This window comes from Phocoena phocoena, chromosome 16 (genome assembly GCF_963924675.1).
Source record: "Phocoena phocoena chromosome 16, mPhoPho1.1, whole genome shotgun sequence".
NCBI classification, from domain to species: Eukaryota; Metazoa; Chordata; class Mammalia; order Artiodactyla; family Phocoenidae; genus Phocoena; species Phocoena phocoena.
The window spans coordinates 76,782,942-76,799,449 of NC_089234.1; the positions used below are offsets into that span (position 1 = coordinate 76,782,942).

The following is a 16,508-nucleotide window of genomic DNA, read 5'->3' on the forward strand; positions in this document are numbered from 1 at the left end:
CTTTACGCCAGTGCCCACCACTGGCCAAAGCTTGTCTTTTTCTGCCCCAGGGCTTAGGTCCCCAGAAATTTCCCAGGGACCGTGGCCCCTGGGTGAGGGCTGTCTGCAGGGCAGCTCACTGGCAGAATAGACATGATGGATACTCCTGAGCTTGCTGTCAGCTTTCTCAAGGTTGATCTCAGCCAGGTAAGAGGAGGGCTGGTTGGTACATGAAGGAGGTGCTTGATGAAAATGTTTGATAGGAGGACTGGTCTGACAGTGAGCGGTGTGCAGGTGGAGTGCCCAGGAGAGAGGCAAAGACCAACACCCACCTTCCACCCCCATAGAGAGCTGAGGTGGTTTTACGACAGAATATTCTTTCATGCATGGTAATAACAAGCATTCCAAGATCCACGGAAGAAAACGAAGACATGATTTTAAGGAGGCTGTGGCAATAGTCCAAATAGGAGATAAGGGTGTGGCCTAAGGCAGAGGCAGAAGAACAGAGACACCTCACATGGGTTTTCTGATCCTAATCAAAATACCTACTGGGGACTCTGAAGTGATCTCCTGGGTAAAAATGTCTTCCTAATCCATTTAGTTTCCTAATCCATTTATCACTCACCTCTAACTGAGTCAAACCTTAATTCCTCATCTCAAATTTACCCTTTACCCAACAAGCCAGTCTCTAATAATTTAAGGAAGGCAAATACTAAACCAAATGAGAGTTTTTAATGATGATGGAAATTTTACATGAGAAAAGTCTGTGGTTAACCAAAGAAGCTGGTTATTCTTTGAAATAATAAAAAACAGGGATTCCTTTTCTTTTACAAATTAAGTTTAATAATTCAGCTTCAGAAATAAAAATAACTTCTAAAATGAGAGTATAAACATGTTAAGTGTTTTCAGAGTTTATTTCCTTTTTTCATTTATTAGCAGACAGTATTGATCCATTCTCTTGCCTGAATGTTGTAAAGAAATTAAAGTTTTAGGTAGATGAACTACCTATACCCATTCTAAAACACCACAAATCCCCCTAGTAGCCTCAAAGGCAGAACAACTTCCCATTTTTTCCTTAATGTTTATGGCTGGAATATAGCACCTGCTTGAAGTAAAATAAGGAGTCACAGTTCATCTAAATGACACCCCAAAAGTGTTTGGCACTGAACTCAAGGACTTAGATATTTCAGGAATTTGTAAACTATCAACTACTTAATAAAATGAAGCAAATTAAATGAAATTTATAAAGGTTGAAAGTTCTAAGAGGGCCAACTGTGTAAAGGTATTAAGTTACCAGACAGTCATGAATGGAAAATATCACATTTCCAACTAGTAGTGGAAATCTACAAAAATCTGAGGAAACAAACTGTAGGTAACACATTACTGCTTTTCTAGTGACACTTTAATTGCTGTTTACAACTGTTTTTGTTTATAATTCATGTCCTGATCATTAAGGACTCAGATATAAAAAGAATGCCTGCTTTATCCTCTACAAGCTGTCAACAAGATGGAAAAACAGGGGAGGTACAGCATATGGTAGCACAAGCAGGAAAATGAACGAACACTGACAGATCTAGCTGATGGTGGGAGCCACTGGCATCTTGTGCATGGGGCTTCCACACGGACAGAGCCAGACATAGGATGTGTTAGGATGCATCATCCAATCACAGCGGGAACATGCTCTGAGTGCTGGCAGAAACATCTAGGAACTCCTACTACACGAAATGAATTCACCTGAAGTATGTAAAGGCTCTACAGTGAAAGAACTTACCTCTGCTGTTGTTGAGAACTAGTCCTTTCGTACTAACTCTTCCCTTCCAATGCCTTCTCTTCACCATATCATAAAACTCAAGGTATAAAGGAGAAGTTCTGCCTGGAGAGCTTATAAAGGTACCAGTTTTTGACTTGTCCCCGCTATGAACTACTATCAACACCTGTTTGTTTAAAAACAGAGCACTTATGTATGGTCATCTCTTGAGAACCTAACATACTAACAAGCTCTAGACAAAGTACAGAAACCTGGAATCAATAAATAATCCTAAAAAACTCATTTTACCTAGTGATTCCATCTTCTTCCCCAGCAATTAAACTGCCTTCCATGTTTCCTGAGGTCCCTACTTTGGAGGATGAGTAAGGCATTGAAACCCACTAATTAGACTACATAGTCCTAAATAATGAAGAGCTGACTATAATTTCTATCTAAAATGTTTTAAGTACTAAAGATCTTTTGGGTAGTCTGTTTCTATTCCCTGGAAGTTCCATCTCACAATATTAAATTCAGCTAAAGAGGTGACAGTACCATTTATCTTAAACAAAGCTAATCTTTGGATAAGCAAGAAAGTAAAACACCGGTATCCCAAATATATTCCCCTAGGGATAACCATATAAGCATATTATATATATGAAGAATATTTTTTAAAGTATCAAACATTTACTATTATTTTTCTGCTCTTGAATCTTGGGTATTTTGGAATTTTCCCATTTTGTACATTTCTTCTGTCCCTGGGTCTTCCTAAATTCACACTACTCAAGTAATTTGCTTTGCTTTATCAAAGAAACCAACAAAACCCCTGATATTTCATTGCATTTGGCTAGAATCTCAGAAATAAACTTATTTGTTAAGTATGCTATGTCATCTACTGGAAAAACCTCAGCCATATTACATTGCTGGCAATAACTGAGCTGCAAAAAAAGTTTTCTCTCTCTTAACTGAATAAAGCTTGTCAAAGTTTCCAAGAAACAAACTATAACGAGCTTTTATTGCGTCCTGCTGGGACCAGCGATTACAGAACCCCGGCCTCACAGATCACTCTCCCCGTATAGCGCGGAGGAGAAGGCGGCGTAATCCAGGGCGCCAGGCACGCTTCCTGGGCCCGAGTAGGCGGGCATCCTCTTGATGCAGTACTGGGCCTGGTCAGGAGGCAGTTCTCGGCGCAGCTCCTCCGCCAGGATGTACGGCTGGAAAAAAAATACACGTGTGTTTGCAAAATCAACTGCAGAAAACACAGGAACATAAATGGTTTAAATACACTGCTTGCATTTGTGTAATTTTAAAAAAGGACTAACTGAATCACTTTGCTGTACACCTGAAATTAATACAACATTGTTAATCAACTATACTCCAATATGAAATAAAAATTAAAGGAAATAAATTAAAAATAAAAAGGACTAAAGGCAGGGTGTCTAATGTGCACAGTACTGGACAACCAACAAAAGGCTGAGTTTTACCTGTAATTCATCATCTAGCCAGCAGGAAATTTAATATACTCCATGAAGGCAAAGGGAGCAGTACCATCAGTACTTCTTGAATTGAGCCATAATGCAAGTGAAAAATACTATGACGTAAATTTCATACCAGAAAGATTAAGGGTAGGCTGGTTTACATCATATGCTGATGAAAACGCAGGATTATTTAATTTGAAATTATCAATGTGGTTGTTTTTTTAAAATATATGTGATGTGTGCTTTTAGAAAATGGAGTCACTTTCCTACACAGTTTATTAAAAGCTAGCACCATGTTACCACTGGAGAAAAGCTCTTTCTAAAACAAAACAAAACTGACATTGAACAATGGAGTCTTTTTTTTTTTTTCTTTTTCATGTCAAATGTCCAAGAGGAAATAGGGTAGTTCTCATAAAACAGATTGGCTGGGCTTCCCTGGTGGCACAGTGGTTGAGAGTCCGCCTGCCGATGCAGGGGATACAGGTTTGTGCCCCGGTCCGGGAGGATCCCACATGCTGCGGAGCAGCTGGGCCCGTGAGCCACGGCCGCTAAGCCTGCGCGTCTGGAGCCTGTGCTCCACAACGGGAGAGGCCACAACAGTGAGAGGCCCGCATACCGCAAAAAAAAAAGAATCCGCCTGCCAACAAAGGGAACACAGGTTCTAGCCCTGGTCCGGGAAGATCCCGCATGCTGTGGAGCAACTAAGCCGTGCACCACAACTACAGAGCCTGCGCTCTAGAGCCCACGAGCCACAACTACTGAGCTCGTGTATGACAAATACTGAAGCCTGCCCGCCTAGAGCCCGTGGTCCACAACAAGAGAAGCCAAGAGTAGCCCCCGCTCACCGCAGCTAGAGAAAGCCCACATACAGCAACGAAGACCCAACACAGCCAAAAGTAAATAAATAAGTAAATTTATTTAAAAAAAATGATTGGCTGGTCAAGATAAATAGCAAATATCATATTGTAATTTATAGTAGGGTTTTTTGGGGGGTTAAATAAGCCTTGGTTTATTATCTCCTACATCAGTTGGACTTCCTCCCCTCTACCCCTATCCCCATGATAAAGGATTCATTTTAAAACAAACGTAATTATTTTAAACATAGTTTTTCTTGTCTGATAAGGGTTTTTTAAGGTAATAAACATGGCCATGTTGATGCGTTTCTTTTTTTTTTTGGCTGTACTGCACAACATGTAGGATCTTAGTTCCCCAACCAGGGATCAAACCCACGCCCCGTGCATTGGAAGGTGGAGTCTTAACCAGTAGACTGCAGGGCAAGTCCCATGTGTTTTAGAATCCTAACTTCCTTTCCCTCTCAGCTAGAACACAGGGTAAAGGAATCACAGCCCAAATTGAGTTTATACATACTGAGATGTTTTTATATTGTTTTGGGAAAGAGATTTGAAAATTCTGTATTTGCAATTAAACTCCTACTTAATTTCTAGGCTTCAGATAATGAAAAAGTAGCCAATTTTTTAAATGAATGAATGGCTCTATTTAACTTTGCTCCAGGGGCGGGGCACAGTGTCAGGGTCATTGATCCTTGAGAGAAGGTTCTCAGTTTTATAACATCTGAATTACATTGTTCCTTCTTTCAGAGTCGTATCTACCAACCCAGAATGTGAACCCAGAATGTGAAGTAGGGTCGAACCAGAAAAACACACAAAAAAACTGCAAAATATGTACTCTTGGTTCCTTCTATAAAACTCCCCGTAAGGACAAGAACAAATGCCAGGACAGAATGTCTGTGTTTAACCTGTTCTGGGGGCATCACTGTTATATTTACGTGATTTCTGAATTCAGTGCTGTTGTGATACAAAATGCAATACATCAAAATGGTTATTATTTGCAATGCTGTTTCCTTTTTGATTAGAATGAAGCAGTGGGCTGTCACAAAAGCAGAAGAAAACATGTCCATGCAGACCTTGTCAGAAGCCAGGATTCGGAAGGAGGCGATGACCTGCTCGGCGGTGTCGGTGTCGGCCGTCTCTCTGGTCATGAAGTCAATGAAGGATTGGAAGGTGACGGTGCCCTGCCCGTTGGGATCCACCAGGGTCATGATGCGGGCAAACTCAGCTTCACCCTGAGGCAAGGTTGCAAAGAAACATTCACTTCAACCGACAACTCTCAGCAGTGCCGTTCTCCTGCTTTTACCTGTTGGCATGCAAGTTCCTTTCTGCTGGAAAACTTACATAGTCCCTGCACTTCCCTTCCACTTTTGGAACAGATTCCCCTTATGGGTGACTTAAGTTTACTGCCATCAAATGATTTTTAAACGTTGCTGTAGCATCAACCCAGAAGCTCCTGAATGTCAGAATTCCTTCCTCTCTCTAACCCATGTTGCCGTTGGGACTTAATATAGTTATGGAAGAGGAATTCAAAGAGGGTTAGGCCTTTTCTCAGACTACAGTTGAGAAGAATAATACTGCAAAAGAGAAGGCAGGTCAGAAAAGGGTTCTCGTGATGCTTATTTGACAGTTCTGAGAGGAATCAAAGCAGCTCATTTTCAACATTACACATCAGCAGGTAATAGAGAAGTGAGGGTATAAGGGCACACTCACAGCCCACAGGGAAATGTAAGATTTCTTAGCTGATTTTTACTAAAAACTTTTTATCTTCTAAAATACTAGAGGAAAAAATACTTTAAAATCAGCAAGAAAAGACACTGAAGTGTATACCCTCAATGGGTGAATTGTATGGTATGTGAATTATCTCTCACTTAAAGCTGTTTAAAAATCATCAGGAAAGTTTATGTTCTCTTCCTTCACTAGGAGAAAACCAGCTGACCGATGACTGAATGAAAATACATGTTCTGGCTCTGTGAAGTTATTTTTATATGGTACCAGGCAAACCTTCAAAAATGTTACCCTAGACAATGTAAGTCAACGAACCCCAAATGAGCTGCCATAGTTTAAGGCAGTTGTCTCCTATAATACAAATCTAAGCTCAATAGAATATCACATGGTAGTAAAATTTTCAACTTCTGTCTTACCAAGTCATAACCCATGGAGATCAGGCAGGCTCTGAAATCCTCATGATCCATCAGGCCATTCTTCCTCTGCCGACAAATACAAAGAACAAAGAAGTTGAGGGCTTCCCTGGTGGAGCAGTGGTTAAGAATCCGCCTGCCAATGCAGGGGACACAGGTTCGAGCCCTGGGCAGGGAAGATCCCACATGCCGCGGAGCAACTAAGCCTGTGCGCCACAACTACTGACCCTGCGCTCCAGAGCCCACGAGCCACAGCTACCGAAGGCCACATGCCCAGAGCCCGTGCTCCGCAACAAGAGAAGCCACCGCAGTGAGAAGCTTGCACACTGCAGTGAAGAGTAGACCCCGCTCGCCAGAACTAGAGAAAGCCTGCACGCAGCAACAAAGACCCAAAGCAGCCAAATAAATAAATTATATAAACAAATAAATAAAAAGAAGTTGAGAGTTAGAGGCAAAATAAAAAACTCTACTTGACCAGGGAACAAAATCCAATACAAGAAGGGACACTTTGAGATTTGCCAAATAATTTGTAAATGTCATCACTGACTTAGAGGAAGGACAGACCTGACACAGGGATGTTAGAAAATAATTTCTTAAAAAGGAGGAAAGGAGGGTAAACAGCAGTCAAGAATGAAAGGAGACCACACATTCAAGAAAGCAGGAGGGACTACCCAGTGCCAGTGAAAATGACCTCGTCAGGAGCTGCCCACTGCCACCCACCGATGGCCGAACACACTCTAAGTGTTCTGAGAAATCCTCACGCTCTCGTGGCCCCAGGCAGTCCTCACTTGTAAAATTCCCCCAAAGATTAAAGCATGGCTAGGACTCACACTGGAAAGCTACCCCACAGCTACTCTCAGGCCCATGTCCCTCCAAGACACAAAAATCCTTAAACTATTAAACTTGGCAGGTTCTGCATTGTCTGCCTTTGAACTTTTGTTGCAAAAGACAGTCTCGTTAGCCTAGATTCAAATAAATTTGGGTTTTTTTCCCTATGAGGTGGCCCAAACGATTGAGGGCTGTCTTCGCATAAGCCCGGGTGGATGTGTGTAGGGACGATGATCAATTATTTCCCTCCACGGGAGGAAAATGACTCAACCTGAAGGAAGTCAGGTCAGTGTTACAGCATGTTTTGTACAGCACAGTTGTGCTGAAGCCCAGCTAACTTTAATGTCCAACTCTGTGTATAATTCTTTATTTATGCCTCAGCTCCCTGATCAGAAGTCTACTTTCTGAACTCTTTGATAGGCCTGAATATGGCTGGTCTAGAGCAAGAGGCATTTTAAGAACCATTTAACTGATATCTGTAAACCATAAACAGGGTCCCAAGCAAAGTAATGAAATATACTTACTTTGTTACGGATCTTTTAAGGAATGGAATGTGGCCTTAGGAGTCACGTTTAACTAGATGATAAGCAAACTGGGCATTTTCTTGTGAAGAACTGGTTTTACTCAACTGTATTCAAATCAAAATACTAGATAATATTTTAAGAGCTGCCCTTAACTTTTTATATGATCACCATTTTGTTGGTGCATTTTCCTTCAACATTCCATGAATCAATTTTCTTAATTAAAAAAGAAAATTAAATTTTATGGCAAAAGAGTAGGCTAATTTTCATCAGGTGCTTCACCTAAATAGTTAATTAGGAAAAGTTCATTACAGCTTTGTATTTAAGTACTTAGAAAATGTCCTAAATCCCAAAACCACATTTTGGTAAGGATACACTTTCACTTAGAACAAATCTAGCGTTGATCCCAACTACAAAGGCATTCGTTAAGTGCTCTGTATAAAACAGCCCACAAACCCAGACTTTGTGTCACCTTCAGCGACATCAGAGCTTAGCACATTTCATTTCAGAGGCTCTTTTCCTTTGGCCTTAATCGTCCTGTTTCCCCATAACATTTAAGGACATTAAAACTTAAAATAATAGCATGAATATTATTTCAAATACATCTTTTGATGTCCCCAGTGGTGCCTTTCAAATAACTAGAGGGAGTGAGGTACCCTGTCGAAGTGGTTGAAGGAGGCTCTGAACTCATTCATCTGCTCCTGGGTGATGCCCTTCGCATCTCTCATCAGGATCTGGGTCTCCACTTCGTTGATGGTTCTGGCAATGGTCGTCAGCAGCAGCTCCCAGCCCACACGAATGTGCTACCGAGGGAAACATCAAACGATCAGCTCCAGGTCCTCCCAGGAGGTCAATCTTGCCTCCTCATTTTCATTTTTTTTTCACCTTTATTAGAGTATAATTGCTTTACAATGGTGTGTTAGTTTCTGCTTTATAACAAAGTGAATCAGTTATACATACACATATGTTCCCATATCTCTTCCCTCTTGCGTCTCCCTCCCACCCACCCTCCCTATCTCACCCCTCCAGGCGGTCACAAAGCACCGAGCTGAGTCAATCCAAAGGGAGATAAGTAAAAAAAAAGCTTCCCTATGCTTTTTTTTTTTTAATTCTACTTTTCCACTTTTTTCGAGATTCTATAGTGGGAAATACTCAGAAGTGAGACCAGGGTTCTAGCAGTGACAACTGGCACTGTGAAGATAAAATATACAATGTACAGTGTATTATTTGTCATTAGCGTTTACCAAATAGCAGGATGGGCCCTGGATTATACCCACTGGCCAATATGCAAGATCAAATTGGGTCAAACTGGCCAAAATGTAATAGTCCAATTTTGGTTCATTGTTGTGATAATGATGATGATAAAGTTGTTGAGGATGGTGATGATAATTAACAACTATGTAGCGCTTGATCTAGTTCACAAAGCTTTTTCACATACAGTAACAGGAAAGGTTTAATGATCCCTTTCATACTTATAGAACAAAAACAGGAACAGATGGAGACCAACGTGGGAGGAAAACACCCTGAGAAGGTGAAGTGGTCACAACCAGAAACCAGAGCACCGCAGGCCTGTGCAGTGGCTGTACCTCCATGGTGTAATTAGTGTGCTTGTTGTCGAAGACCAGGGCCTCCTGGATGAGCTGATGGTCACCTTCCAGCTTGTCGATGTTGTTCTTGTAGTTGATGATGTTGTGCTCGTACTGCTTCAGCTGATTCATCTGGTCCTCCAGGGCTCCCGTGATCTGGATGGAGCTTCGGGCAATCTCCTGGTGGAGGCATGAACAGGAGAAGAAAACAAGGTGAGCCGGCCTTTCAGGTTACTACAGGGGCCTTCCTGCTTCTGCTTCCAATGCCATGCCGGCATCAGGCGGCAGCTAGAGACACTTGCTTTTTCAGATAAAGTGGGAAACAGGATAGTACTGCAACATGAAGCAAGCTCTATTTCTAGTCTGTCTAGAGAATGGGGAAAAAACAAAACAAACCCACCAAGATCCATAAAAGCAAAGCAAGACGGGTAAGAAAGGAGCCATTTAGGCCTCTTCCAGTGAACACAGAAGCCTCCCCAGGCTGGAGCTGCCTCTTCTGCAGGAGGCCAGGGGATGGTCTGCACGAATGCAGCTGCCAGGGAGATCTCAGACCACTGGATGCTTCATCACCGGTCAAAAGAATTTCCTAGATTTTTAGATGTCCTCCTCTTAAGAAAAAAGTTGACATTTTATCACCAAAAGGGAGGCTGGGAGAAGAACAGATAGGCCAATAAACGTCTCTTGGCTGTTCTTGGTGATAAAATGAACCCAGCAATCAGTGTCATTCAAAGATTACTTTTCCCTGAATGTTCTGAAAATGCCAAGTATTTGTGACTCATTAGGGATGGACGGTTTAAAACTCTAGGCCCTGCAGAGGCTGAAAACTGAGAAAGAGCCCCGTCACCATTCTTAAGGACAGAATGAATGGATGGCAGCAAGAACAGCCTCAACTTTGGTGCACAGGTGCCCTCCCTGCCCCCCGCCCCGCACTGACGCTCATGGGCGCCCAGGCTGCAAGACCTCAGGGGCCATCAAGAGTAAGGCCCACGGAGACCTGGATGGTGCTCTCACGGCACTGAGTGGAGACGGGTCGTCGTGTCAGCTCAGGGACCGATTTGGAGGCTGTGACAGGCTTCCTCTGAAGGGCACTAACCCACCTCCATCTTGTTCTGGATCCAGGGCCCAACAGCATTGGCCTGTGCAGCGAACTGGCGCCGCAGACGCTCGTTGGCATGCTGGCGGGCCAGCTCCTCCTGCAGCGACTGGTCCCGGATGGGCACGAGCTGCTTCACCTGCCAGGGTTCAAGGGCAACAGGGGTTAGAGGCCAGCTGTGGTCTAGGAAGAGGGACCAAGATCGGTGGTGGTGGCTGAAGGGCAGGGGTGGGAGCAGAGAGGGAGGGAGGGAGAGTGGCGGGGAGGGGAGGAGAGGGAGGGAGGGGAAGGGGAGTGGGGTCCCTACTTTAGGGACTAAAGGAAGAGCTCAGTCTAGCCTCAACTGCCACCCAGTGCCTCCACTGCCTGCTGAAAGACTGGCTAAGTCTGCAAGAGGGACACTGACCGTTCCTCTAGCCAGGGGCTCTTGGCCTGCAGTACTAACCCTATGGGGAGCTGGGTCCAGGGTGCAGAGAATTTGTGAACTTGAATGAAGGAAAAGTGGCATCCTTATTTTCACCACCCCTAATGGAAAATGAGCATTTCCTTTGATTATGAATGCGGGCACCAAATCCACTGTGACTTTATCACAACAGAAATCACAGACATTCTCATATATATTAGTTACTGCCTGCCTCTCAAAATATCATATACACTCATCACTACTCACAATTATTAGACCTGCTATTAAATCATCGTTTAAAATGTGGTAGTAAAGAAGCACATACATTACTATATCCCCACTTTAAATATATATATATATATATATATATATAGCCTTTCATTAAAATTTATTTTTTATCCAAGTACCATTGATTTACAGTGTTGTGTTAATTTCACGTGTACAGCAAAGTGATTCAGTTATACATATATATATAAAATATATTTTACTAACTTTTTTTTTTTTTGCAGTACACAGGCCTCTCACTGTTGTGGCCTCTCCCGTTGCGGAGCACAGGCTCCGGATGCACAGGCTCAGTGGCCATGGCTCACGGGCCCAGCCGTTTCACGGCATGTGGGATCTTCCCGGACCGGGGCGCAAACCCGTGTCCCCTGCATCGGCAGGCAGACTCTCAACCACTGCGCCACCAGGGAAGCCCTTTAATAGCTATTTTTAATGTAATTTATTTCCTTTGTAATCTTAAATATTTTTTATGAATTTACACATATTATTATCAGAAGGGATCCACGGGCTTCCCTGACTACCAAGTGGATCCAAGACACAAAAAAAGTTGAGAACCCCTGCCAGTTTCAGGAGCTCAGTCCTATATGATGTTGGACCACAGGAAAGTATCCTACCCTGCCTACATCTTTTCCATTCCATTTGTACCCTGTGATTTACACTTTAATGCTATGTCTCAGTTCTTTTTGAATCCACAGACAAAAGAGCTACTTCAAGAAGGCTTTTCTGTGTGTTGGCAAAACTGCTGCTAAAGACATTATTATTCAATGTATCTTTTACAAAACTCCCTCTGGCGAATTTTGCTTTATAACTTAGTGACAAGAGAAAAGTTTGTCTCACTTTAAGAAATGACACATTTCCCTGTTTTTTTCAAGGAAACTACTTAGCTCAACACGTTTCCCTCTCCCCTCCGGCTGTCAGAAGAACAGAGCTAATTTTAAGGTCAAACACAATAACTAATTATGGTCTCTCAGATGAACACTCTCTTTCCCATACCTGTTTTTTATTTTTCCTCTTTGCATCGTTTATAACTAAACGACTGCTGAATGTGTGTTTTTATAGCAAGCCACCTCAAACGCACGTGGTGGATTTCTTAAAGACTATGTAGTAGCATACTAAGATGATCGTGCCTCGATTTAAACAAGAAAATAAATCTTTTCTTAAGAATGAGACAAGAAGGCTCAAATGATCCCATTGGACTATAAATAAGTCTGTACGGTTTCCCCAAATATAAGAGGCAGAAAATTAGCAGGAAGTCCTTTGGTTCCCCAGATACAGTTTTCTAAGTAATTTTCCCGCATTTAAAATTCACACACACTTGGGACATGTCTATCCCATATTCTAAAAATTCTTTAATGAAGTACTAGCGGCAAGCTGATACCATGAAATTTTCAGTTGGGGTTTTAAAAATAGTTTCCTTTATGGTATTAGCATCATAACCTGTACTGAGTTTGCCAACATTGATAAGGTTTTCCTTAAGGACAATCATTTCTACTTTCTTTCCTTACAAATCACAGAAGCTGCTGAATGGATTTAAGAGTATAACATATTTCGTCTGTTAAAAACAAGCCCAAAATAGAGTCGAGTGCTAAATCCCACTCCACCAGACCAAGATTTAACTTAATTACAGTTTCCACTCTCCCAGAAATGGAATCTTAGTCAATCAGTCATCTGGGTAGACCCCTTCCCTCCCCTAAGGGAAAGTAACTCTGCAATAACCAATCTGCCTTTTTTTGGCCAGATAACTTCCCTGTTCCTACTCCCTTCTGCCTATAAAAGCCTTTCATTTTGTTCAGCTCCTTGGAGTCCCTTTCTGCCAGCTAGACTGGATGCTGCCCAATTCGAATCGAGTTTTGCTCAAACACTTAAAATTGTTACTATGCCTCAGTTTCTCTTTTAACACGTCTATGAAGACAACCCTGATCGTGAGGCAATGTCACGCAGTCACTCTAACTCCCCCAGGGCTTCACCTCTTCCCTCCACCTCGGCTTTGAAAACGTTAGCCTCGCCCCCTCCCCCCTCAGTCACCCACCTTGTCCCACTTGGACCGGATCTCGTCCACGGTGACAGTGCTATAGGGGTTGCTCGAGCTGATCCTGATGCTGTAGCTCTGGATCACCTTCTCCACCTCGTTCTGGATGGCCAGGATGGACTGCCGCTCGCCGTCGGCCTCGGGCAGCGTGGCCTTGAACTGCTCGTGGGCGGTGATCAAGCTCTAAGCCAGAGACAGAGCGGAGAAAACCCAACTTACTTCAGTGTGAATTTTACAGGCTTGCTGTTCCCTTCAGCATGCGTATAAATGACTTTATAACTGCGGGAATCTCCAGTGGAAGACAAATTCTGGATGTCATTAGAAAAGCTATCTGGTGCACAAAAGTCAAGTTCCTCAAAAAGGGAAAAAAAGATCTCCTGATGACTCCTTGGTGGCTATTAATCCAAAGTCTTCAAAAAATAATTGTTTTCTTTTTAAAAAATTATGTTTGATTTCATCTTATATGATCCCCAGCTATTGTTTAGGTCTTACTCGCCACTGACATATGGAACTTAAATCAGGGCTTCCCTGGTGGGGCAGTGGTTAAGAATCCGCCTGCCAATGCAGGGGACACGGGTTCGAGCCCTGGTCCAGGAAGATCCCACATGCTGAGGAGCAACTAAGCCCGTGAGCCACAACTACTGAGCCTGCGTGCCACAACTACTGAAGCCTGTACACCTAGAGGCTGTGCTCCACAACAAGAGAAGCCAACGCAATGAGAAGCCTGTGCACCACAACAAGGAACAGCCCCCGCTTGCCGCAACTAGAGAAAGCCTGCGCGCAGCAACGAAGACCCAACGTAGCCAAAAAAAAAAAAGTGTGGCTGTGTCCCAGTAACACTTAAAAAAAAGAATTTAAATTAGCTGCCCTTTCTAATGACCAAGTTTACCTATAGCCCAAGAAAAGAACCTCACATTTGCTGCCTTTATACCTAAAGATCACCAGGAAGTACATCCCTTTCTCTAAAAGAAAAGGCCACAGAAACCAACTCCTTCCCCTCAGGCTTTATAAAACCTCCACTTAACAACCCTATACCCTCGGACCCTAAAGTATAAGACAGCAGCCCTTTATACTCAGCTGTAGGAAGGTGCCACGTGGACCACCTTCCAGGGCGAAGCTAACACTCAGTTCAGATGCTACAACAGATCAGCTGCTAGCACACCTTCCACTAAACAGAGAAACTACTTCATGCATCAAGTATGGCTTCCAAGGCATACTTAGACATCTCACTTATTCCAAAAATAAATGGTTTTAGGTTGCCAACCTCTGCTTAAGAGTCTATGCAAGAAACACCATCACAGCCTCTTTCAGAAGACAAAGGCAATGTTCAACAAATTTCTTGCCTCTTACACCCCGGTGCAAACCCTTCTAGAATGGTCCTTGGCAGGGAGATATGGGTTCAAATCCCAACCTTCAGTATTTCCTTTACATCTGGATTCTTTTCGATGACCTATCTATTTTACAGAAAGAAGAGAATCTAAAAGTATTTTTTCTATATTCCATTATACATCAAATTCAGTATACAATGGTCTCTAATATATTGGGTTCTGGCTATTGGAGAGGAACGCTCCTCCCTAACTCGATCACTTAGAGGTCTTATTTACAATCTGAAGCTCCAGCAAAAATCAAAAGCAGAACATTTTGGATGGTGGGAAGCAGAGGGTACTGATTTGTGGCTTCTTATGCTTTATGATCCGGCAAAACCCTATAGATCTTCATGAGGGGTAATATGCAGACATTTGCAAAGTAGTTAACTCAGCAGCCAATAAACTCATAACTTGCTGTGACTAACCCCAAGAGCATATGTCTGTCTTGCTCATATGATTCCACATTCCATTTTAAAGAACAAACCCTTTTAGATGTAGTCACCACTATCTGGCTGATGTTAATTTAGTTGCATTAAAGAGTGGTATACACATTTTTAAGCTAAAGGTCAAAGGGTAATATGGGTTTTCTAACCACATTTTTTTTTAAGTTAAAAAATGAAACAAAACCAAAAAGAGAACTCTAAGTTTTTAAAATTACAATTCATTTCTAGTACAGTGAGAGCACAGAGCTGGCTTCAGTTACCTGGATTTCCTCAATGCTGTGGACAATAAACATGTCTTGCAGATCCTCCATGGCGCCTTCCATCCAGTTGTTGAAAGGAGCAGCTCTCTTGGCAAACTCCAGGTGAAGCTGATCGATGGTTTCCAGCAATTTCTCAGTTCTCTGGAGATCAAATAGAAACCAGTGTTATCATAGGTTAAATCATAAAAATTCTCTGAACATGTAAAGATGCACTCCAGAGCAGTAAACTATTATCTGACTTTTTTTTTTTTAATGTATTTATTTATTTATTTATGGCTGTGTTGGGTCTTCATTTCTGTGCGAGGGCTTTCTCTAGTTGTGGCGAGCGGGGGCCACTCTTCATCGCGGTACGCAGGCCTCTCACTATCGCGGCCTCTCTTGTTGCGGAGCACAGGCTCCAGATGTGCAGGCTCAGTTAATTGTGGCTCACGGGCCCAGCTGCTCTGCGGCATGTGGGATCTTCCCAGACCAGGGCTCGAACCCGTGTCCCCTGCATTAGCAGGCAGATTCCGAACCACTGCGCCACCAGGGAAACCCTATCTGACGTTTTGATGGTCACAATCCTCTCATCATTAGCTTGTGTATACAAAAGATGAACTGATGTTCAAATGATGAGGCTGAGCCCTGCAGGTCTCCGAAGTGCCTTGTGCATCAGAGACGGATTTAACAACATCCAGAGTCACACTGTTCTGAAAGTATTTAAAATACTCTACCACATGCTACTCTTTTGAAAACTGAGAATCCACATAGGGTATATAGGCACTTGATTTCGGCTAAAGCAGTACTTTGTAAGTTATAGGACCTGATTCCCTAACCGTGCTGGTTCACAGGAAATTCACGGTATCTTCCTCATTTTATAATCAACAGTGTGCCTTTCCCAAAAGTCACCTAGAGAAGACAGAAGGAACTACAGTTCCATATTCTTAAATCCTCATTCAGGATTTCACACAGAGACCCTCTTTGCCTTTCTGAGCATATGAAAGCACAAGGCTTTAAACCACCGAGAATGGTACTACGCGTTTCCTATGGCAGACAGGGCGGGGAGCTGGCACGGAAGCGTCTGGTATCTTCAAGTCTTCCATAATTAGATTCATTTTTCCTCCTGTTCTAAAATATTTGAGCTGTCTCTGTTATATGCCTGGTCCTTCCTTTCTCTCAGCCTTTTTCTTTAGGTGGATATGTTAACCGCTGGCTGGCATCCAGGAAGCTTGGTATCACATGTGTTAAAAGTTTCATCAGAGTCAGGGTGAAAAGACTCAGAGAACTGCTAACTGCTTCTTTCTGTCACGTCGTCTGAGTCTTCCGTGGTGAGAGACGATGAGGTTCAGCTAAAAACCAGCTGTTTCTCCAAGCCTTATACTTGAACAAGGCCAAATTCATCCTGATTCTGTTTCATATCCATTTTTCCTTACTTCAACATGTGTTGCCATTTTCCCTTTGCACATCTCAACTTCCGTTCCTCCTGATTTCCTGACTCATTCAAGGCTCAATTTACTCTCAGATAAC

At 42.8% G+C, this 16,508-nt stretch overlaps 1 protein-coding gene across 7 annotated transcripts in view; it reads right to left on the reverse strand.

The window, feature by feature from the left end:
- Positions 1–2,708: 2,708 nt before the first annotated feature.
- The window catches only part of ACTN2 (actinin alpha 2), a 76,825-nt gene continuing 63,025 nt past the window's right edge, over positions 2,709–16,508 (reverse strand). Inside the window, exons 14-22 of one of the 7 annotated variants that reach the window (XM_065893786.1) lie at positions 15,003–15,143; positions 12,933–13,115; positions 10,223–10,357; positions 9,126–9,305; positions 8,196–8,342; positions 6,183–6,259; positions 5,407–5,416; positions 5,126–5,284; positions 2,709–2,937 (exon numbers count right to left, since the gene is read on the reverse strand). In XM_065893786.1, coding sequence (XP_065749858.1) covers positions 2,779–2,937; positions 5,126–5,284; positions 5,407–5,416; positions 6,183–6,259; positions 8,196–8,342; positions 9,126–9,305; positions 10,223–10,357; positions 12,933–13,115; positions 15,003–15,143 — 1,191 coding nt within the window. In that variant the 3' untranslated portion in view covers positions 2,709–2,778. Of the gene's footprint in view, positions 2,938–5,125; positions 5,313–5,406; positions 5,417–6,182; positions 6,260–8,195; positions 8,343–9,125; positions 9,306–10,222; positions 10,358–12,932; positions 13,116–15,002; positions 15,144–16,508 lie in introns of all 7 variants that reach the window. The other 6 variants (XM_065893787.1, XM_065893785.1, XM_065893790.1 and 3 more) reach the window with 6 other exon arrangements.